Here is a 21,641-nt window from a genome sequence, read left to right on the forward strand (position 1 = left end):
GCCCTTCAAATTAATTGCTTGTGAAAATAAATCCTCAGCAAGGTAGGGGTGCAATCATCCACCATCCGTAGGTAAAAAAACATCCAAGCTGGTTTCAAAGAACCAAATGGAAACAAAGGTTTGTCTGTCCCTGTTTCATTCCTACCATGGAGCAATCTCAGAACACACAATGTGGATTTCTTTGAATGGGTGAATTTAACTGAAGGGGCACACTCTAACTAGTAACGGGGACTCAGCTACTGGGACCAGACTGGAGGCAGTCCAATGCCTGTGAGCTCAGGACCAGCTCTTTTGTTCTACAGATCTGCTCTGTGACTCCTGCCAGTACACATGTATTGCCAAAATGCCACCTGTGCCTCTGTGCTTAGTGCTTGCTAAAGCACTGCATCCCCTCCTGGTTAATCTGTTGCTGAGAACTGCTCCAGCTCAATCCTCTCCTGAGCAGCAGCAATCACAGCCTTGCACAAGGTCCCTGCTGCAATCAGGCATGTGTGCCAGCCAGGCTGTTTTGTGTTGGAGCAACCGGTTGGCTTGGCTGTTCAAGGGGTTATAGTCTCAGCATCCCTGCCCTTGACAGTTCCAAAAAAGACTCAAAGTTTCCATGGAAGTTTCCTGATGGATTTGCCAAGCCATCAGTCACATTCCTCCACACTTCTGTTTCCATTTCCACCTACTCTTGCTACTGCCGGGGTTGAAATATTTGTCAAAATTCCCTGCTTAGCACATTTCCCTCTGCATATCAATCCAGTTCCAAAATCTTGTCACGTGGCAACACAGTGCAAAGCATTCATTCAGCCATATAGAGCTGCCTATCTAAAGGCCATTTTGACTACACATAAGATTCATTTTTGTGGAGAATGAGGAAAGAGAAAGAAAGGGAAAACATTCACAGATCCCCAAACCCTTTATTTGGACAAATGGCTTTTAAATGAACTCAAGCTGTATCTTCTTTAATCATTTATTTATTTAGCAAAGAAAGGAATGAAATCAAATACCCCACACAATGAACACATATCAATTCCCTGATATCAAGACGCAGATTTGCTTGCGAACAGTTTTAAATTAGTCTGTTTCTTTACTACTGTGGCCGTCTTGTACTGAGCATGGATTTGTGCAGAAGCAGTATAATATTGGGCTCAATCCTGTAAACACATTAAAATTAGTAACTCGTTACATCCATACCACTGAGCTCAGTGTAATCACTTACGTGACAAGTGAAATCATACTTGTGCTCCAGAGCTTAGCTTTTGCCCATCTACATTTAGGCATCTAAATCACAGAGAAAATTATAAGTGTATCTCTCTACAAGCCTCTTCTGGGTTGTGACTTTGCCTGTCTAAGGATAGTTTCCCTAATGAGATGCAGAGGGTACAAGTGGCAGCTACAACTAAAAATTGGTCACATGCCTCAAAGCAAAGCAGGATGAATTTGGACCAAACTTTTTACAGATACACAGCAGAGCCACTATGCATGCGATTAACTTTAGGAATGTGCGTATGTAGCGCTGATTTCAATAAAACTGGTCCCACATTGAAAGAAGTGAATGTATTTATTCTGCAATGATGAGGAAAAAATCTTGAATGAAGCATTTATTCTCATTACTGTTTTTGTTGCATCTGGGACCTCTTACTTTGTTGTCTGGCTTGAACAGTCATATCTTCAGATGCTCTGAGAACTTTCTTTACTTAATGCAAGTACTTTTGGTGGCTCTTGATTTGTACAGTGCATGGTATTTTCCCAGAGGTTATAGAGGGACTCTGATAGAGGTAACTGAACTAAGAGTCCTACACCCATCTGAGACTTTAATCAGTACTGCTTAATAGCCTGGAAATCAAAGCTATTTAAACCTCATTCTCTCTACCTCTCTTAAGAAAACCCTAATTCCAGTTAGAAATCTCCTGATTAGTTTTAGCCAAACCACACTGCTCCAACAGCAGGCGACTGCAAATGGCTGAAGAAGCTTCCACCTGAAGTAATTTTAAGTGGCCATAAAGGTCATCAGACTCCAATCAAATCTTCAAGCATACGAGTCCACTTTCTAAGCAATTGAGGAATGTGCTCTGTGCATCAGACACAAAACTACGTCAAAAACATGTACTCCAGCACAATTTTAACTTGGATTATCCAATGACAGTATTTACTATGCAGGATCAGACTAGCAGTCCTGCTTCCTCCTCACCTCATCTAGTAGTGATACACAGAAAAAATATTACAGATTTACTCAGAGGATTGTGATCTCCCTACTCAAATTTTTGTGTTCAAACCAAAATTTTACAAGTTGTGCAATTGGCATAAAACTGACTTAGTAATATTAATCACTGACACTGGAGGTGGTATTTATTTATCCAGAGAAGGTTACTTTATCCATGTTAAAGGATTCGGGGCACTGTAAGCAGGAAAGGAGTTGGTTTTCCCTTTCCAAGAACAAAACAATGCTATAAGAATCAAATTGTGCAAGTCTGAGAGCTCTGTCAGCTTAAATAAGTTTGGCATGCAAGTATCCACTTTGTTCCATTTTTGGCAAAACAGTGTTAGAGCCTTCATGTGGAAATCTGCTTTCCACCAAAGTATGTAGCCTATTTTTGAAAAAAAAAAAAAAAAAAAAAAAGTTAAGTAAATCGAAATTTAATAGAAACCTCATTATAGTTATATATAATATATATATTATATATAGCTTTGCTCTATATAGTAGAGGAGAATGTAGTAAACTGTGTAGGCAACTGTGCAGAGCTCAGAAGGTGAAAATACAGATGGAGTTGGTGCAGCCCCGAGGTCCTCTAAAATGACCTAAGACACAAAAGTCTAATGGCTTTATAATCTGTTCTTTCAGAGTCTAGATTGATGAGGAGACCTTGCAATCATATTATTCGCATTGAAAGGATTTTAAATTTTCATTTAAACACCGCTTTTACCCTGAAGGAATGTTAAAATCAGACTTTAAAATGCTTTAGGTAGAATTGTGAATATACCTCTGCAGGAGATTTAAAATACTGTAACTTAAGAAGGTAAATGACACAAAAAAAAAAAAAAAAAAAAAAAAAAGTTTAAGAGGAACACTTTTCTGACAAGTTGGTGTGATTTTTAGGTTACATCACATAGGAGTTGGTCAGAGATCTGAATGTTCTGAAACACTCCTCTGGGAGACGGAAGTGTGAGCAGACCAAGCATCTGCTAAATGCACTTCTACCTACGATCATGCAGTCTTAACCTAGAGTATTAGCGCTGAATATATAACATATCTAATATATTTATCTATTCACGAAAGGAATGGAAGACAAATCACTGTAAAGATAAGTGTGCCTTAATCTACTAAAGATTTTTTAATCTTATTTCAGATAAATTTTATTTAAAAAAAAAAAGGGTAAAATAAAAATACATACATCAAATATTTTTAAGATATTGGATTCATAACTAATAGTCTAAATACAAAATCCCTAAGCCAGACTAATGTGCTTTTATTTCAGGGGCAGAGAGGAACAGTGTTCTGCATGTGTGTATGTGAATGTGCTGCTCCTTATTGGCAGTGGCAGCAATATGGATTTTACTTTTAAAATATATTGAAATGTAAAAAATCATCTTTTTGCATGAACAGAGTGATTCCAATACTGGACATGCTTGTGATTTGGAGAGCCTTTCCCCCATCTGTCTGTTTCACTGAATATTCTTGCAGAGAAAATTTCCCCTCACTCAAATGCAATCTGGTAATTTCTTCCCAGAAAATTAAATCTAATGTACTATAAAACAATAATAAAATATGGGAAATGGGTGTTATTAACCCTTCTAAAGATAAACTAGAGCAAGGGTGGGAGAACTTTATCGTAGCAATGGGGAAAATGATTCATCTGGAAAAAATAGGCAGCTCATCCTAATCACTTTCATAGACGGTAAATGTGTATTCATTCTACAGTACAGCTTTTCAAAGACCACTTGCTTTACATTTTTTCATTTTATGCAGAAGAGAGATAGGAAGCACAGTGCTACATTCAGACCTATCCCCATTCAAGAATGTTGCTCACTGCCATCGATGCACATGGTGTGGCTGGACCATCAAGGTGGTGCGTAAGTAAATGCAGTCTCACAGCCTCAATGTTCTTGGTACTTTTTGTGTAGGTTTTTTGTACATAATTTTTAATCACTTTAATCTTCACGTTTCATTCTCTGTTTGCCTATTGTAGCATAACCTAATGATCAAGGGTTCTGAATATTGAATGGAAATATTTCCACTCTGCCTCTCTGCCTACTTTCCTGGTATTCTGGTTGGATACATTTGCACAAAGTATGCTCAAGAAAGACTAATTCTTTAGTCCTTACTATTTGTTTTTAAGTTAAGGTTTTTTCACAGGCTTCTGAGAATAGCAAATGCTGTCTGTCTTGCTATCAAAAATTTTGGAAAATCTGGCCCAAATCCCTGCCCTTTTAAGTTCTACATCTGGAATTTCAGCTTGAAAAATGACATTGTCATGAATGCGAGTGAAGACAGACAGACCTAAGAAAAAATGGTATAAAAATCCTTTGTGTTCTTCACCTGCAACTACAAGAGGAACTAAAACTGATAATTTAAAACTCAAATGGATTTTAAATATTTACATCAATGGAGTCCAACAAGATACTCACTTGAAACACCATAAGAAGGTTCCTTTAGGAGCTGGTTAGCATGGGCCAGACACAACAGTAAAATGAGACAATGCTTTGCAAATACAACTGCATTTTCTGATGATGCTTTGTTTTGTTAAAGACGTGCATATAAAATAAAAGACAAATAGAGGAAAGAAGCCCTACAGATTATGCCAATGTGCCAGCAGTGCTTGAGACAGCACACAAATGGCGATGCAGTCGCATCTTCCCATACCTGGCCTGAATGTAGGCCACCACAACCTCAGCAGTTGAGCAGGCCTTCCGATTTGCCTTTTCCATTTGCCCTCTGGTCTTGGTCTCCCTGCAGGACATGCCCTTCCATCACCCTCATAATTCAGCCGAACAGTGTGAAGGCTTTCTCTGACCAAGCTTGGCTCACATTTGGAAACCACCTACCCTGAAGCTTTCCAGTTTCATTACAAGATCATATAGTTCAGTACAGCTTTAGTCTCCTCCCTCTGAACAGCTGAACTGCAGCCTTGGCAGATCAGCCCTACAGAGCCTAGTGCTGCTGCAGAGCATTGCTAAACCACCATGCTTCCTTTTGCTGTTCTTCTCAACACCCTGCAAGATCTCTCTGGTGATGTGAGCTTCAGGAGGCTGCAGGGAGGGCTCTGCGGCTAACAGCACAGCTCTCTTGTCAAACCCCATGGAAATAAAAGACAACGCCTAAAAAGAAAATTGAGTTTGTACTCTGGGAGCAGTTTTAAGGGGTAACAGGAATTTCTTAGTCCCTTGTCAGAGAAATCTGATTGAATGCTTATGAAACAGCGAAGCGACATGTTCCTTATGAGCGGTTCAACAACACCAAGGGGCTACAGCTGTGCCTGACACCAAAGGCCAACCTTTCACTCCGCAGAGAAAACAGCATGTTCACGAACAGGTGTTCTGGGCATTTGGCAGCAATGGGACATTGACGGCTTGGATCGTGCTTGAAATGTCTCTGAACTTCATCTCTGAAGCCTCAATCACATGAGCAGTCATGTAGCACAGGCCTTGGGGACTGGGGAGTTACAGGAGGCCAGAAAATACACAAGCCCATCCATTAGTATTCATCATAATTATTGAAATCTGTAAAATAGGTATTGGAGTAAGTCTTTGCAGTGAGATGTGGATTGAAGTATTTGTTTCTCTCCTCCAGAATCAGGTTGTTTTTGTTAAATGCCTGGGGAAAAATAAGAAAGAAAAGAAGACAATGGAATGAATAGAATGAAAGGACCCCCTACATGCTATTTCACTCAATTTCCATGGCAAGCATTCATGAAATGTCAATCAGTAAAAAAGCATTTAGAAGTATCTACTTATATTTGCATATCTCTCTCTCTATCTTTTTTTTTTTTTTTTTTTAAGTGATTTTTCAAGATTTTTGCCAGTGCAGAAAACTAGCAATTAAAATTCTTCAGACACTGAATAACAGTTGTATGGGACTATATGTTGTGCAATAGAGAGCTCCTAGCCCACTTCTCACCTTGATGGCTTCTACAGAATCATATTTGTCCAGTTTGTTGATATGATTGGTGATGCTGGTATTTAGAGGAGCTGGTGACACTGGATGGATGACAGTTGCATCATGGGACTGTTGTTGATATCGTTGGCAATAAGTGTAAATAAGCAGAGTGAGAAGGCAACCAAGTATCGAGCTACTTAATCCCACAGCGATCATGTGAAACATATTGAACTCTGCATAATGGACAGAAGAAAACAATTTTATTGCTAGGAAAATAGCAGTAAAAGCTTAAGTTTGAGGAGGAACATAGAAAAGTACTTGATTCAAATAATGCTAAGAGAAATTTCATGCGTTTCCCACAGACATCTCCTTTGCAATGGTTTACCACTACAGTAACAAATTCATTGTACTTCCCTGAAGGGATCATTAAGAGAATGATACATTTCTATAAATCTTTGCCACTGTTAAGACTGGGATTTCTGAAAGATGCTTAGTCAAGTTAAGAAGCCAAACAGAAGAATGAATTGCTTTTTTAAATGCTTGAAAAATCCAGCTAAGTTTCTTTCTGCATACTCTATGGCAAAACACTTATATATCTATACATAATATAGGTATTATATTTATTTTTTTATATAATAAAATTATGTATATAATGGACATGGCTTATTTCCAATGAACAACATTGTCAGTCTGGATAAGGACTTGGGGCTCCTGGTGGACGAGAAGCTGGACATGAACCAGCAGTGTATGCCTGCAGCCCAGAACGCCAACTGTGTTCTGGGCTGCATTAAAAAAGGAATAGCCAGCAGGGAGAGGGAAATGATTGTTTCCCTCTACTCAGCTCTTGGAGCACTGCGTCAATTTTAGGGCCCCCAAAACAGGAAGGACGTGGAGCTCTTAGAGTGAGACCAGAGGAGGGCCACTAAGATGATCAGAGGGCTGGAGCGCCTCTCCTGTGAGGAAAGGTTGAGGGAACGTAGCCTAGAGAAGAGAAGGCTCCAGGGAGACCTCAGTTTTCCAATACTTGAAGGGAGTATATAAACAGGAGGCTGTGTACAAGGGTGGGCAGTGATAGGACAAGAGGGAATGGTTTTTAACTGAGACAGGAGACCTTTAGGTTAGATATTAGGAGGAAGTTTTTCACACAGAGGGTGTTGACGCACTGGAACAGGTTGCCCAAGAAGGTTGTGGATACCCCATTTCTGGATGCATTCAAGGCCAGGCTGCATGTGGCTCTGGGCAGCCTGGTCTGGTGGTTGGCAACCCTGCACATAGCACAAGGGCTGAAACTAGATGATCATTGTGGTCCTTTTCAACCCAGGCCATTCTACAGTTCTATGGTTTACTCTGCTGCTCTTCTGGTTCTATGCCTTATACACAGTGACTTGAGGCAGAACAAATCAAATCTTGTTATCTTTAGATAGCAGACCTGCTTCCCTTAAAATGTTTTCAGTATATCCCTTATTTCGTGTCTGTCCCAGACACAGTGGCATACCCCTTTCAAATCCCCTGCCTTGACTGTTGCAGGTTCTCACTGTTTCTGCATCTTTGATATACAGCCAATTCGCTCCCTTCTCCAGCCTTCAGAACTTCTTCTCTGTATAAGGGGGAAATGAGGGAAAAACAGTAGTGCTTCAGGGGAGAATGTCCCAGAGCAGAAAAAGAAACTTATTAAAGCTCAGCAGCCAGAGAGTGCTGCCAGAATACAGTACTGTTCACCCAGGCTTCCCTGTCCGCTCTGCCCTTTGAAGATACTGTGGGATCACATTATGGGAAACCCTCCCTCCCTCCAACAAAGAAATAAAAACACAGAGAATGCTCATTGCTGCATGAAGCTTTAGAAGAAAATCTAAAACACAAGTGCCCCCTAATGTTATTGGGCAGAGATATTGGGTTAGATGTGGCACAAGTAAGATTAGCTGAAAATAAACAAATTATACTGCTTTTCACTGCCATTTCCAAATGAAGATGTGTTTTTTGATTAAGAAAGAAATATCATTTGGAAACTTCATCTTAACATTACTGTAAGTTTGTTTGTGGTTGTGCACATGAAACTGACTTTAAATTGAAATACTGGCACTAGTCTGAAAAGCATTAGATCTTTTTCAGTATAAAACAGAGAAGTAGGCCAGCACATAACTCCTGTTTTTGGCAGATCTCTAATGTAGGATCCTTACTTGCATACTGGAAACAAAGGAACATAATCTGATATTTAGGTGACTATGTTGACTGTCCCAATATGTAAATTATTACTGAAATATCCTTCTACCCTTGTGTGAGAGTTTCCCATTGATTTAGAACTTAGCTGAATGTTTTCAGAGCTCCATTGCTAATTAAGAAAAAATCAAATTGCATTACCTTGACTCCCATAACACACTGCCATGCACAGCCTTTGTGTTTTTGTTGTCCCTTACTAGGTTAAAAGCACAGCTTACCTATGCATGGAAGAATAGTAAAACTGGCCACACCTACTACCCTGACACCCAGACTAAGTGTGATAGCTCACCATGAAAAAAAAAAGATCATTTTTTCCTTTTTCTTCTTCTCACTGTTAGATTTTTTTTTCCCAGCAATTTAGTTTTCTCTTTCAAGATTTGTTTTGCTAGCATCAGGACTTTCTGGGATGAAACTGTTTTGGTTTTTTTCACTCTTTAGTTATGTCTTTGGAAGCAAACCTGAATATGAGTCCCAGACAGTCTGAGCTACTAAAGAGGTTAGCAGGCTGGCTCTTTGCTATTCATTTGGAGTCTGAAAGAGAACATATTATGTGAAATTACTGTTCTGCAAAAGATGCAGCAACTTTACTAATTTTGACCAAATGAAAACTAGCTTATAATGGGAACTTCTCTTTGGGCCAAGAAGGGTGACTGATATAAAGGAACATGAGAAAAGTAAAAAAGAAGTCAAATAATACATACTTTCATCTCAGAGGTCAGAAATGGCATTGGGGTATTCAGTGAGCAATCCTGCAGTAACTACGTCCCTATCACTTCTATTTCTGGACCAAGTGTAAATAATGAGAATGTGGCATTTAGAAGATAGAATAAAACTAGTACAACATGTGAAACAAATAGTAAAATGAGTTAATATTTCAGCATCTAATATACAGATAGAATTGAAAAGCTTACCGCCACATCGTTTTTCTTCTGTGCTTCTGGATCGTGCCACTGGTATTTCTAGAAAAACAAATACACTGCTTATTCCATGGAGAAAAAAAATAACAGAGATCTATTAATTAGATTGATACAGTAAGGATTTAAAAAACATATTCTACTACATTCACTCCAAATCCAAAGAAAGAAAGATTTTGACTGTGATGTTGAGGAATTAAGAAAGAAGTTGCCTGACGTCTTCAGATTCTTTAGTTTATTAAGCAAAAGAAGTAACATATTTTTAATTCCTGACTCAGAACATTCCTTGAATTGAAAAGATGAAGTGTAGATTATAACATTCTTTTTGGAGTTAAGCTATGTTGATAAAATGTTGAACTTCTGAACAGTACATTTAATGAGGATTTCATTATCTTGTGTTCAGATAGGCTCATTACTTCTAGAAGTCACATTTAGCACTAATGTGAAAAGAGGGAATTTGCAAATCTTCAAAAATTTTACTGCCAATTTCATGAGTCTCAATTGTAAAATAATAAAATGTGATTCCACCCAATGTCCTTACCATTTTGTCCTTGGAAGCATTCTGAATAAACACTGAATAAAAATGGGTTGGCAACCAAGTTTCCCCACTTTTGACTTCAAGGACCACGGATTTGATGAAAGGAAGTCATCCTATCTTACAAACCTCTCTGTCATGTGACCATATGGAAATGGGTCACGCAGGAAACACAAGTGGATTTAAGATACGATTTTAAATCCCTTGTCAAAGACTACCTAGGAAACAAAGAAGCTATGGGATATAAGATAAAGGATAGAAAATAGAGTAGTTCCTACAATGGAGAAAAGCTACCACTTCTGCATCAGTAAAACACATAAATCAGAATGTACATCACTGTAGAGTGGAAAACAATTCTAGCTTCACATGCAAAATGATAGCTGTGAGCTGACCATTACCATCCAAGTGTGAGTTCAGATTGTTTCATGAAATATCAGCTTAGTGTTCAGAAGCAATCAAAAAGGCAAACAAAATACCAGATATAACTAAGAAAGCCATACCGAGTAAAACAGGAAATTAGAATTATGGGTCTCTACAAATCCATGTGCTGTCCACAATCCAAGCACAGCATGCAACTCTGGTTTTTCCATCTCAGAATGTCTTTAGTAGCAGAAGAAACAGTTGAGAGAAGGGTGGCAATGATGGCCACTGGAATGCAATGGCTTCTACTTGAGGAATAACAGAGTGGGCTCTCCACGTCACTACCACAAGATGATCCAGTATGCAAGGAAGATGTAAGAAACCCAGTTAACTTTTTGGAGAGAAAATTATTTCAAGGAATCATACAGTCCGGTTTAACAATTGGGTTTAAAAACTCTCCTGAAATGAAGATAGTTGAAGACTGGAAAATGAGACAGATGTAATGACAACTTCAAGAATGCATGGAAAGTGAGTATCTCAATTTTGTTCCGTTAAAGCAAGCTTAAAATGTGAATCTATTCAGATTCAGAACAGTGAAAGAAGTCCTTGTAGTATGATTCTGGGGAAAGAGGACTAGAAATGCTAAAGCAGGCCTGATGGAAAAGGAAGAGAGAAGCAAATACTATATTAATGGTTCTGGTTTTAAAATTAATCTCTTCTCCAGCTGCAGGTCTCTGCCAAAAGACACTTTAGCATATTATGAGATGTGAAACAAAGTGTTATGACTTCCACATACTTAACATACCGCAAGCTTCTGCTAAAGTGGATTACAATTTTATTTTATTTTTTACCTTTCTACACCAGTTATATCAATATTATTTTCAAAAGTAATAGACCTAACAGAACAGTATTCTCAGAGCAAGCTAAAGGCTGGTAACATACTCTGTCTGGTCCAGGCTATTGATTCACAATCCAAGCAAAAAGCAGAAAAAAAATTCCAGAAACCCATAAGGCTCTGTAATGTTGATAAAGATTAACTCCGGAAACATAGTAGCAGCAATGACAAGCAGCATTCATTTTTGCACTATGTGAGAATCACTCTATATGCATACATTTTGTAGAAGAGCAGAGGTAAAGTAAGCAGTATGAGGAGGAAACAATATGAGGGTAGACATGCTAGCTTAGTAGCTGCGAGATGACTGAGGAGAATTAGAAAAGGAAAAAGAAGTTAGGAGAGTAAGAACTCTGAGTATGAGGATCTTGAGGAGGGAAAGCGAGATGTGAGGTCACAGGAAAGCAAGCAAGCATGCATAAGGTGAGTGTAAGGACATAACTTCATCTGTTGTGATATGGGTGACTTGAGGGGGAAAAAAAACAACGGAGTGCTTGAGAAGTGGTGGCTGCTACTTATTCATTTGACATCCTTCCCTTAACACTATTAAAATGCATATTTTCCAAAACAATATGTAGAGCTTATGTGGGATTAAGTGAGGGATTCACAAAAATGAAAATTAACGGAATTGCTTCAAGACCATGAGAAAAAGGGGAAAATACAACGTGGGAGGTTTAGCTTTCACACTGACATTTTTCACATTGGTTTTGGAGGGAAAAATTTGTATTTGTGAGTTAAAAAATGTATTCCTCAAGTTTATGCCCAGCCATTAATCATGTTTACATTTGTTTACTTCTTTATAACATTGCACTATATTACGTAGTCAAAGAGAAAAGGTTGCTGCACTGAACAAAGAAAATTACATCACAAATGATACAAGAAAACATAAATTTCTGTCTGTGAATAGACTGCTGTCTTCATTATGTACTTATATAGAAAGATGACTGTAAATCACAGAATCATAAGGTTGGAAAGGACCTACAAGATCATCTAGTCCAACAGTCCTCCTGTCACCATTGCTACCACAAGCTACTAAACCATCTCTCATAGCTCCTCATCCAGACACTGCCAGGGATGGCGACTCTACCACCCTGGACAGGCCATTCCAGTGCTTGACCACTCTCTGAGAGCAAAAGCTTTTCCTTATGTCTAAAAATGTGACCACTCACACTGTTGTGTGGATTTAAATGATTGCTGCGATCAATTCATTTTTAAAGAGTACATTTGTAAGTTTTGACAAATACTATAGAATAAAAACTGACATGACTGCCTGTGGTCACAGGGGAGTTAAGTACCTGAGACACAGCAAGCAGTATGTAACTTTCTAAGTGGTTGCTAACTAAAGGGACTTCACAAAATGATCTCTGGATTAACTACCCCAGCACTCGCTCTTGCATACACAAATCATAAAACCTAGACAAACATTTTTCTAACAATCCCCAAAGTTTAAAGAATACCATAAAATAAAAAGCAAATAATTTCTTTGAGGTATCTGTACTCATTCCTGTACTTTGTTAACGAATAGGATGTATAGACCTGCAGAATGCTGAGACAATGAGTAACTGCAATCCTTGGCGGTGACAATAAAGACAGCTCAGCATCACTCAGTGCCACATGGCAGATTTTCATGAGGACACCAGGTCCAGCAACTAAAGTTCTACACTATAGACCAAAGTTCTCTCGATGATAAAAGGCAAATTCTTTTCTTCTATAATGTTCGGTGTAGGGACAGTGTTATGCTTTGTTCTTGAAATGCTGAGAGATTTCATTAATCCTTCCAGAAGAACATTGATCTCACCTGGTATAAAGTTGGAGTCAGAAGCACAGGCTCGGCTCTCTGTGGTGTTGCCTGTGCACTGGCTGCCCACTGGAAACAAAAGAATGCACTGACGAACACGGAGCTGCATGCCAGATGTGTCGCACTCGGACCATTCAGACCACTCTGACCAGCTGTCTGCAATGGGCAGAAAGAGGGACACACACAGTGTTTCAATTAAATGCTTCGAGTGCATGAAAATATCACATCTTCCTAGTTAACGACAAAAAGCCTGGTCTCCAGATTGTACAAAAGATCACAGAATAGCTCATTCAATACAATAATGCAAAGCCAGTTTGGACAAGCTGGAAAAGATCTCCAAAATACAGAGTTTGATGGTGAAATTGTCACCTAAGTATTAAAGTTTTGGTTTCTGCCACTACCTCTGTGTGTGGAAGGGAGAAGCCCTAAAGATTCTGCAGTGACCCCGCAGGGGGACTAAAAGAGTTATTCTTGTGGAGTCTATTTCAGTCTTCAGGGTAGATGATGACTGCCTTTTTATGTACTTCGCAAGTAGCAAGGACAAGTTAAAAGGCAAAACAGCAACATCTTGCAGGTTTGTGCGTGGTGGTTTTGTTTGTTTGTTTCTTTGTTTGTTTTAATTTCAGGATCATTTCTTTGCAGTAGATAGAAGAGTTCTCATAAATTAGTTGCAGCCTTGGATCTGTTTAAGTCATGAGAATGGAACAGAGAAAGTAGACTGGAGAGGTGTGCAATCTGAAGCTGATTTTCACCTCTAACATGGCAAGGTTTACTCAGCTGTCTTGTCTTCCTACAGAGTTTGGTCTGGCCTTTGGGACTAGGTTGACTCCAAGTAGTTCCTAAAAGATCCCTGGGTGAAGAAGGCAGCTCAGAATGATGAGGCTACCAGTCTGTAAAATCATAAATTTCTCCCATGCATAACTACACCATTACTTCTAAACACTCAATTCTTTATCCATTATTTGCATATGTGAGTTAGAAGTTCAAGAACAGAATATATTTCCCCTCTTACAGCAGCTGTGAATACTTTACATGTAAAATACTGCTTTATTCAATACATTACAGACATCCTCACAACTGATTACGCTTAGAGATAAGCAGCCTATAAAACACTAATGATCAATAGTACAGACTTCCACTCATATTTATGTGATTGCATTTAGATAAATTAAAAGAAAAAGAAACTAAGATGGTGATACAGCTTTCAAAATGAAGCATGAGTAAACAAAGGATTTTGCAGACACAAGACTGCAATGCTTTTAATGCACAATTGTATATTTTCAGTTGGATTTGCCATTAACCTTCCATATCCTTAAAAAATCGCTAGCATCAAGATTCAGGAAATCTTGATTTTCTTCTAGTTTTCTTTTGCCAAAAAAGTACTATTTCAAATGCCAATAAGTCTTTTCTTCATAACCTAAGAAACATTATAAATAATTTCCACGTACATTTCTGTGTTGGTTGGTGGTTCCTTGATACCAGGTAGCATTATATTAAACATGTCACTCAAGCAGCAAATGCTATCAAAGGTATTACCAGATCTGCTCTAACAGCAGTAACTGGCCTTACAAACTTCACCACAGCAAAATGGCTTTGCAGGGATGCAGGAGTCTGCCCAAACTTGACAAGGTTGGCACTGGGGTCACTTATGTACCAGACTAATATGAAATAAGAACAGTAAAACTGTTGTGAAATCTACAGTTCACAAATGAGGCAAGGGCCATTCTCTCATCTACTTGTTTTCAGAATCTACGGCAAATTTTCAGTGAGACTGAGATAAAATAATAAGAATCACAGTAATTTGATATATGTGCTTTGAACTCAGAAATGTTATTGCTTTATAAAAATTTTCACTTTCTTGCACCAAACTGAAACCAACCTCCTTCACCCACTATCTGTTTTAAATCTTGAGTAAAAAGCAGTCAAAAACAAGATGAGGAGATAATTTATAAACATTTGAAAACTGTCATTTCTAGAAAAAATGTCACTAGAAAATAAATGCAAGAGAAATAGCTACAGTAGTGGCACAATGAACACTCTAGCTGTGACCTTTAAAAGATGCCTTAAGGATCTCGAGGCAGCTATGTACAAAAATATGATATTTGTCTTGAAAAAACAAAATAATCACTCAATTTCTGTGTATCTTTTTAAAACCCAATAGACTGTTTCATCTTCTTTAATTTTGACGAAGTATGTATTTCTATTCAGCTTCAGGACACGCAGCGCCTAGAAAAGGAGATCAACTAGAAGTGTGGTTCAGCACAGGTAGTAAGATCTATAAATTCATATTCATGGGGCTTGTGCCTTCACTTATACAACCTCATCATATGAGTCAAAATTGTTGCTGTGAAATCTAGGAGTTGTCAGTAATCCAAAGATAGAACCTGGCAGTGGAGTTCCTTGAAGCTATTTATTCCCTTTTACTATTGCCTATAATCCATTAATCAGCTATAAATGAAAACAAACTCTCCTACTGTGTTTTCACTCTTTATTTTATCTGCTTTTCTGCAATCTTACTCTCTTCATCTGACTTAAGTTTCACTAAAAATTCAGGTTCCTTTAATATAGTTCAAAAATCAGAGTTAATGTAAAGGTCATGAACCATAACATTATACAACCACCAGAAGTGCTGAGACATTTCATTTACCAGGTACTCTGCAGTGATTTAAAAATATGAAGTCTCTGCCCCTTAACATCTAAAGATGAAGAATTTATTTTACAAAAGTATTAAAGCTTGCTTTCCATTTTATATGAAAAAAAGGGCTTAAACAAAGGTTAATATAAAGTATTATGTACTTGAAAGACCTTGTAATATGCATGCTATTGAATATGCAATCTCAGCAATCTGATTGATGTGAACATTTAGTATTATAACAAAGGCACTTATTTGGGATATTGCTATTAGAAGTCTCCCTATCTGTTGCAAGAACCACTTCAAATATTACAATATTTTAGTTCATTCATAACCAGAACATGATAATTTATATTGTAATTCTAGCGTAATTTTCAAACAAGGAAGGAAGAGGGTCTCCTGTAGGCCATAATTCTGTTATTATGCTATTTAGAATCATAGAATCCTTAGAGTTGGAAGGGACCTCTGTAAGCTATCTAGTCCAAGTCCCCTACAATTAATAGGGACAACTACCACCAGATCAGGTTGCCCAGGGCCTGATCCAGCCTCGCCTTGAAAGTCTTCAGGGCTGAGGCATCAACCACAGCACTCGATAATCTGTTCCAGTACCACTCCACCCTCACTATAAGACTTTTTCATTATATCTAACCTAAACCTACCCTCCCTGAGCTTGAAGCCATTTCCCCTTGTTCTGTCACCACAGACCCTGCTAAAGAGTCTGTCCCCTTCTTTCTTGTAGCTCCCCTTTAGATACTGAAAGGCTGCTATCAAGGCACCTAGCAGCCTTCTCTTCTTCAGGCTGAGCAGCCCCAGCTTTCTTGCACTTGATTCCACTGTTGATGTCACTACTGAATATATTAAAGATTTTTAAGATATTAAAGATACTAAAATGTTCGGGTTCCTCAGGTGGTCATGAGCCTAATCATTGCTTAAAGTGGGAGGGATGTTCCTCTCCTGATCCCCTCCTACCAAACCCAAAGTTTGAGGGCTGTGTGGTGAGCAGTTATCAGAGAAGACCGAGGCAAAAAAAGTTGCTGAGTTCCTCATCCTTCTCCTCGTCTGTTGTACAGGCCTGCGTGTGTCACTGACAAGGGGGTTACGCCCTCCTGGATTTTCTTTTTCTGGTTGAGGTACATGTAGAAGCCTTTCTTGTTCTTTTTGGCATCCCTAAGTTTAATTTACTGCGATCATAGCATGTAAGAGCTGACTGTGCACTTAATAAAGGAAGGAAATGATTTGCTCCTAAATAATAGATCAAGGAACATTGTGTTGCTCAATGGGAAATGATATGCTTTGTGGCACACAAAGAAGAAAATTGCATGTGATGATTTGCTATACCTGGACATGGCTGTGTGTTGCAAAGGGCTTCTTCAGTGTGCAGGCCAAGACAAATATCTCCTCCATATGCCGGTGCAGGATTGGTGCAGGAGCGGGTTCTCATGTAATGCCCTCCTCCACAAGTTGCTGAGCACTTTGACCAAGATGACCAGCAAGACCAGCCTCCATCCACTGGAAAGACACAAAGTAGGATATTATTCAAAATTATTGCATGATATGGCATAATCCAGTCTGTCCTTTTCATATTTTGTGGATCTAACTTATAGCCTACTGAAAATAGTGGACATTTGTATTTCCTACTGAATGTAAGCCAATGAAATGAATCCATACCATATCATGGTACCACATTACAAAATGACTAAATTCACATCATTAAAAAGCCAATGAAAAGTCTAACAATGTTACTCATTCACATAATATACCTTCAGAGAGCAGCATAATAGTTTTAAGGTAAAACTAATTTCATTATTTTCTTCTTTTTTTTTTTTTTTTTTCATTTGGGAAGAAATAAAATAACAAAGCTTGTTTAGCACAAGTGCTATAAGACCAAAGTAAATTTTCAACAGCAAAATAAAACACAGTCCAAAAATAGACAAAAAAGAAGACTGCAGAATCCAGATTTTTTTTCACAACCCAAGAGGGACTAGTTTAGCTGTACAATCCATTTCAGTTCATCAAACAGTTTGACGGGCCACTACAGTTTTTCTATAGCTCTAGCAGAGTTGCCATTGGTAGAATGATACCAGTAGTTTCAAAAAGCAACAGAAGAATGTAAAAAGATCTAGAGCCAGAGTTTTCAAAAGGTTATTCTGAACCTTCTCTGCTTATCAGAGAAGCCCCATTTCTAGCTGTCTAGCTGTCAAAACATGGCCACTGGAGGACAGGCCTTAATTAAACTTGGCCTAATTGCCTTTACCAAACTGGGCCAGCTACTGTCCTTAAAGCTGTTGTTCCAGGATGTGTTTCTGCCATTTATGGCCATATTTGGCCCATTTGCCAAAGTCTTTCTATCTGTAGACACATGACAAAGTCACACATACATTCTACTCTGAAAATAGCCTCAGCATTTTCTTTACCTCTCTAAATTTTTGGAAAAAAAAAGAAAAAAAATAAACTTTCAAAATATTCACATCTTGCAAAAATAAATTTATTTTCAAACTACTATTTAGAGTGCTTACATTTGCTTTCTTATTATTTAAGTAAGGAATTGATTTGCCATAACTCCACCCAATCAAAGGAAATAAAGTGCATGTAATTTAACTGACAGAAGAGACCTTATGTGTAACAATGGCAGCTTACCAGTAAAGTTTTTTTTGTTTTTTTTTTTTTTTTATTGTTGTGTGGTTGTTTTTTTTTAATTTTTTATGACAGGATTCTAAAGAGAACATAGCATTTGCATTTGTTCCCTTCCATCACTCAGAGTAGCAGTTGGCATTTTACCACAGGAGAGGAAAATTTAATACTGACTGCTTTTAAGAATATAAAGTAAGTATGCATTTTTTGTTCACAGTTTTTGCAGCATAGTCATTTAGGACATTCCTTGTAAGACTTAATTTTTGTGCTTCATTGAAAGACTGTCACTAGAGTTTTTGTAACATTTACAAAGCATTTCACAGTGACTAGTTTTGATTCTTTCCATCCAGTTAATCAAGGAGCTTTTTAAGGATTAAAATAATTTCCACTGGTTTATTGAAAAGCTATTTCATAATTACCTTTCACAAGCACAGAGGAAGTTCCAAATCTAATCTTAAGATAGAGAGATTTTAAAATGTTAAAAAAAAAAAGACAGTTTGATTGCACTGTATACCTGGTGAATCAAATAGAATGATTTCCAAGCAAAGACTGCAAAATTGACAGAATGAGCTAGGAAAATGTGGTCATTTTGATACTGAAACTTATATGTGCATTTATAAATGTAAGTTCAGATACAGCAAACCCTCACTCAGGTTCTCATGTGCTAATCAAACTAATTTGCTTGTGCATACCTAAGGCTGTTAGCATCCTAACCCTGTAAACAAAGTTGTTGAATATAAATCATTTTATTCTCTGTCAGTCAAGAAAGCAATGAGATGGCACTCTCTGTAAGTAAAACCTCTTGCAAGTGATGTATCTAGTCTCTGACTGGTCAGACCGGGTTTGGGCAATCTGCAGTTATATGCAGAGAATATTATTTTGATTACTAAAGAATTCAATGGCTGCTACATGTTTTTCTTTCAGGATATTTTTATAAGAGAAATAATCTAGCTACACAGATGTATGAGAGAGTTTTAAGCTACCAACAATAAATAAATACCACACCTCTGTAGAGTGCATGCCTTATTTTCTCACTCACATATCTTTTTTTTTGCCTGCAATAACTTTGGTAATGTTGTATTATGCAAGCTTATACCTAACAAAGCCACAGGTTATTAGTCCTCAGTGCTGTTGAAATATACCACACAATTGTTTAACAATTTCAAGACAAGCCACAATATCTTTTAATGAGAATTTGCCTTCTTTTTTCCTTTTTTACTATTTTTTTAAATGATTCCAAAAAACAGACGAAGCTGTTATCCAGCAACTCATTTCATGAGATATCAAGCTTTATTTTTTTTTTATTTTTTTATTTTTTTTTTTAATTTCTAAATTTAAAATGACTCTCTGTTAGCTCAAATAAATAATCAGCTGGATCCCCACTGCAGTGTATAGACCTTTATTCATTTGTCAGCCACAAACTGCCTGGATAGAAGATAAACTGTCTGCAAACATTCCCTACGTCTTGTTCAGCATAACAGAGGCAGTGATCCCCAACATCTTCTACATAATTTTCAGTGGATAAGAGTGAAAATTACAAAATGTGTACGCATTTGAAACTGCTGCTGCTGTCTATCCATAAGTGATCAATAGTAAAGAGACCAATGTGACATCCAGTAATGTCACCATGCTCCACAGCTGTGGTGGCCCAGCTACACCACAAGCCTCAGGATGTAGTGGGAGAAGTAAGACTGAGGAAGATGGAAAAGAACAGACACAATATAGCAGAGAATGTTAGTCATGGTTAAGCTGGACAGTGTAATTATAACTGCTTTTCTTAGCAACTGCTTACAGACAGTCAAAATTTCTAGGCCATTCAAGGACTATCATAACTACCTCTTCTGTTTGTCCTGAGGACTTTTTCAGCAACATAGGATGATAAAGCATCATCATGGCTAAATAAGATCAAAGGAATGGGTATTTAGTTCTTCAGTTTTTACAGGACTTAGAGTTCTGTGGTTTCTTTCATCTTTCTTTAAAGTTGCTTAGCAACACAGCACCATCTGTTCTTTTTGTTTTTTTGTTTTTTGTATGTGTGTGCATGTTGGTTTTTTTCCCCTTTTGTTCCGAGGTCCTTAATGTTATTTTTGCTTCTTGTAGGAGGAAAAATACACAGCTGCAAGGAAAGTTCCAGCCACTACAGTCCCTACACACACTTACATAGCAGATTGTGGAGCTGATGGACAAAAGAAAGTAGTTAAAACAGTTCCACAATGAAAGATACAAACTGTCTGCATTTCCTGACAATTACTGAGGTTGGTCCCTCTTTAAAAAAAAAAAGGCCTCTTCAGCTAGCAGAGAGCTCTCAAACAATGTTTAGTTTGTTTGTTTGTTTTTAACTTCACATAAAGTAAGAACTTTTTTGCCTACTGACTGTGTTGTGGTAAATAAGTATTTCTTCACTATAATGAAAAGAAGAAAAGAAGTCGGAGGAAGAGGTTGTTCTAAGGAAAAACAGTGTACAGAAACATGACCTCCTGGGGACAGGACAAAAAATTCACATTACTGGAGAATTTCCAAGAGACTATCAAGTACACTGGATATCCTGCTATGCACTTGGGTTTTATAAGAATGATGAAGTGGGGATGACACAATGGCCTCACCTTTTGAGAAAGCACAAATAGGACTGCAGGACTGTTTATATACTGTCAGGTCTCATTTCAAATTGAAATAGCCAATAACAATATTCTTTGGAGTTTGGGGGTTAAGGTTCATAACATTTTATGTTCATCTTTTTGAAAGCATAGTAAAAGAGAGTAAATAAAGATGAGAAAGGTTGATCTTTTCTATGAAGGAATATAAATAGAGGTACAACATTTTCTTTCCACAGAAATGCAAGTGGAACATTTTTACTCACAACTGTTGAGTAAAAAATAAATCTAGGGACCTAACAGAGTACTGCTCCCATCCAGGCACCCAGATGTCACTCCACTCTGTATCACTTAGTCTTTTTCCTAGTCTTGTGAGATATAGCTGTGTGTGTTTTACTGTGGAAAAGGGAAATTTTGACATCAAAGTTTACAAAGACAAAGCCTTGTTTCCATGATGTTAGTTACCTTTATTCATAAAAACAGAGCTGGATGGAACAAATAGCCTTTTTAGTGCAGTGCAGAAGCATAGAAGGCAAACTAATGCTTTTTGGAAAGGCACAACAACAACCAAACCCAAAGATCAAATTGGGATTAAGTCTGCAGCTGAGACCTGTAGGTTAGAAGAGCAGTGGTTGCTTTCAAACAGAAGTTCTCTCTACACTGGCAACAGCAGTAGCCTAGAGAGACCAGTGCCTATGGAAAGATAGGCATTAGCAGCCTCAGAGCCAAGCTTTATTGCCACTGGAGTAATTATTTTTTTCCCTCTGGTACAGGAATTTATTGTAGGATATTTCTGCCTGTTTCTTTAAATAGGCCTTTGTTTCCTCATGGCTTGTAGGTTAAATGAAGTGAAAAAATAATAAAAGGAATAATGAAGAAAAAAGCAGTGGTCAGTAATTGACTAGGGGATTCATATATACTGTAGGTGATATCTATGTGCATAGATATATTTATACTAAGGTGTGTTTCTATGTGGAAACGAAGAAAAA

General features: G+C 37.8%; 1 protein-coding gene across 5 annotated transcripts in view; it reads right to left on the bottom strand.

Moving 5' to 3' along the window:
• Window positions 1–885: 885 nt before the first annotated feature.
• Window positions 886–21,641, bottom strand: part of SEMA5A (semaphorin 5A) — a 316,527-nt gene continuing 295,771 nt past the window's right edge. For all 5 annotated transcript variants that reach the window (XM_032442465.1, XM_015854392.2, XM_015854395.2 and 2 more), the window contains 5 exons: window positions 16,769–16,939; window positions 12,799–12,954; window positions 9,211–9,258; window positions 6,104–6,315; window positions 886–5,800 (listed from right to left, as the gene is read on the bottom strand). In XM_032442465.1, coding sequence (XP_032298356.1) covers window positions 5,681–5,800; window positions 6,104–6,315; window positions 9,211–9,258; window positions 12,799–12,954; window positions 16,769–16,939 — 707 coding nt within the window. In that variant the 3' untranslated portion in view covers window positions 886–5,680. The remainder of the gene's footprint in view (window positions 5,801–6,103; window positions 6,316–9,210; window positions 9,259–12,798; window positions 12,955–16,768; window positions 16,940–21,641) is intronic.

The sequence above is a fragment of the Coturnix japonica genome, chromosome 2, assembly GCF_001577835.2.
Source record: "Coturnix japonica isolate 7356 chromosome 2, Coturnix japonica 2.1, whole genome shotgun sequence".
NCBI lineage: Eukaryota > Metazoa > Chordata > Aves > Galliformes > Phasianidae > Coturnix > Coturnix japonica.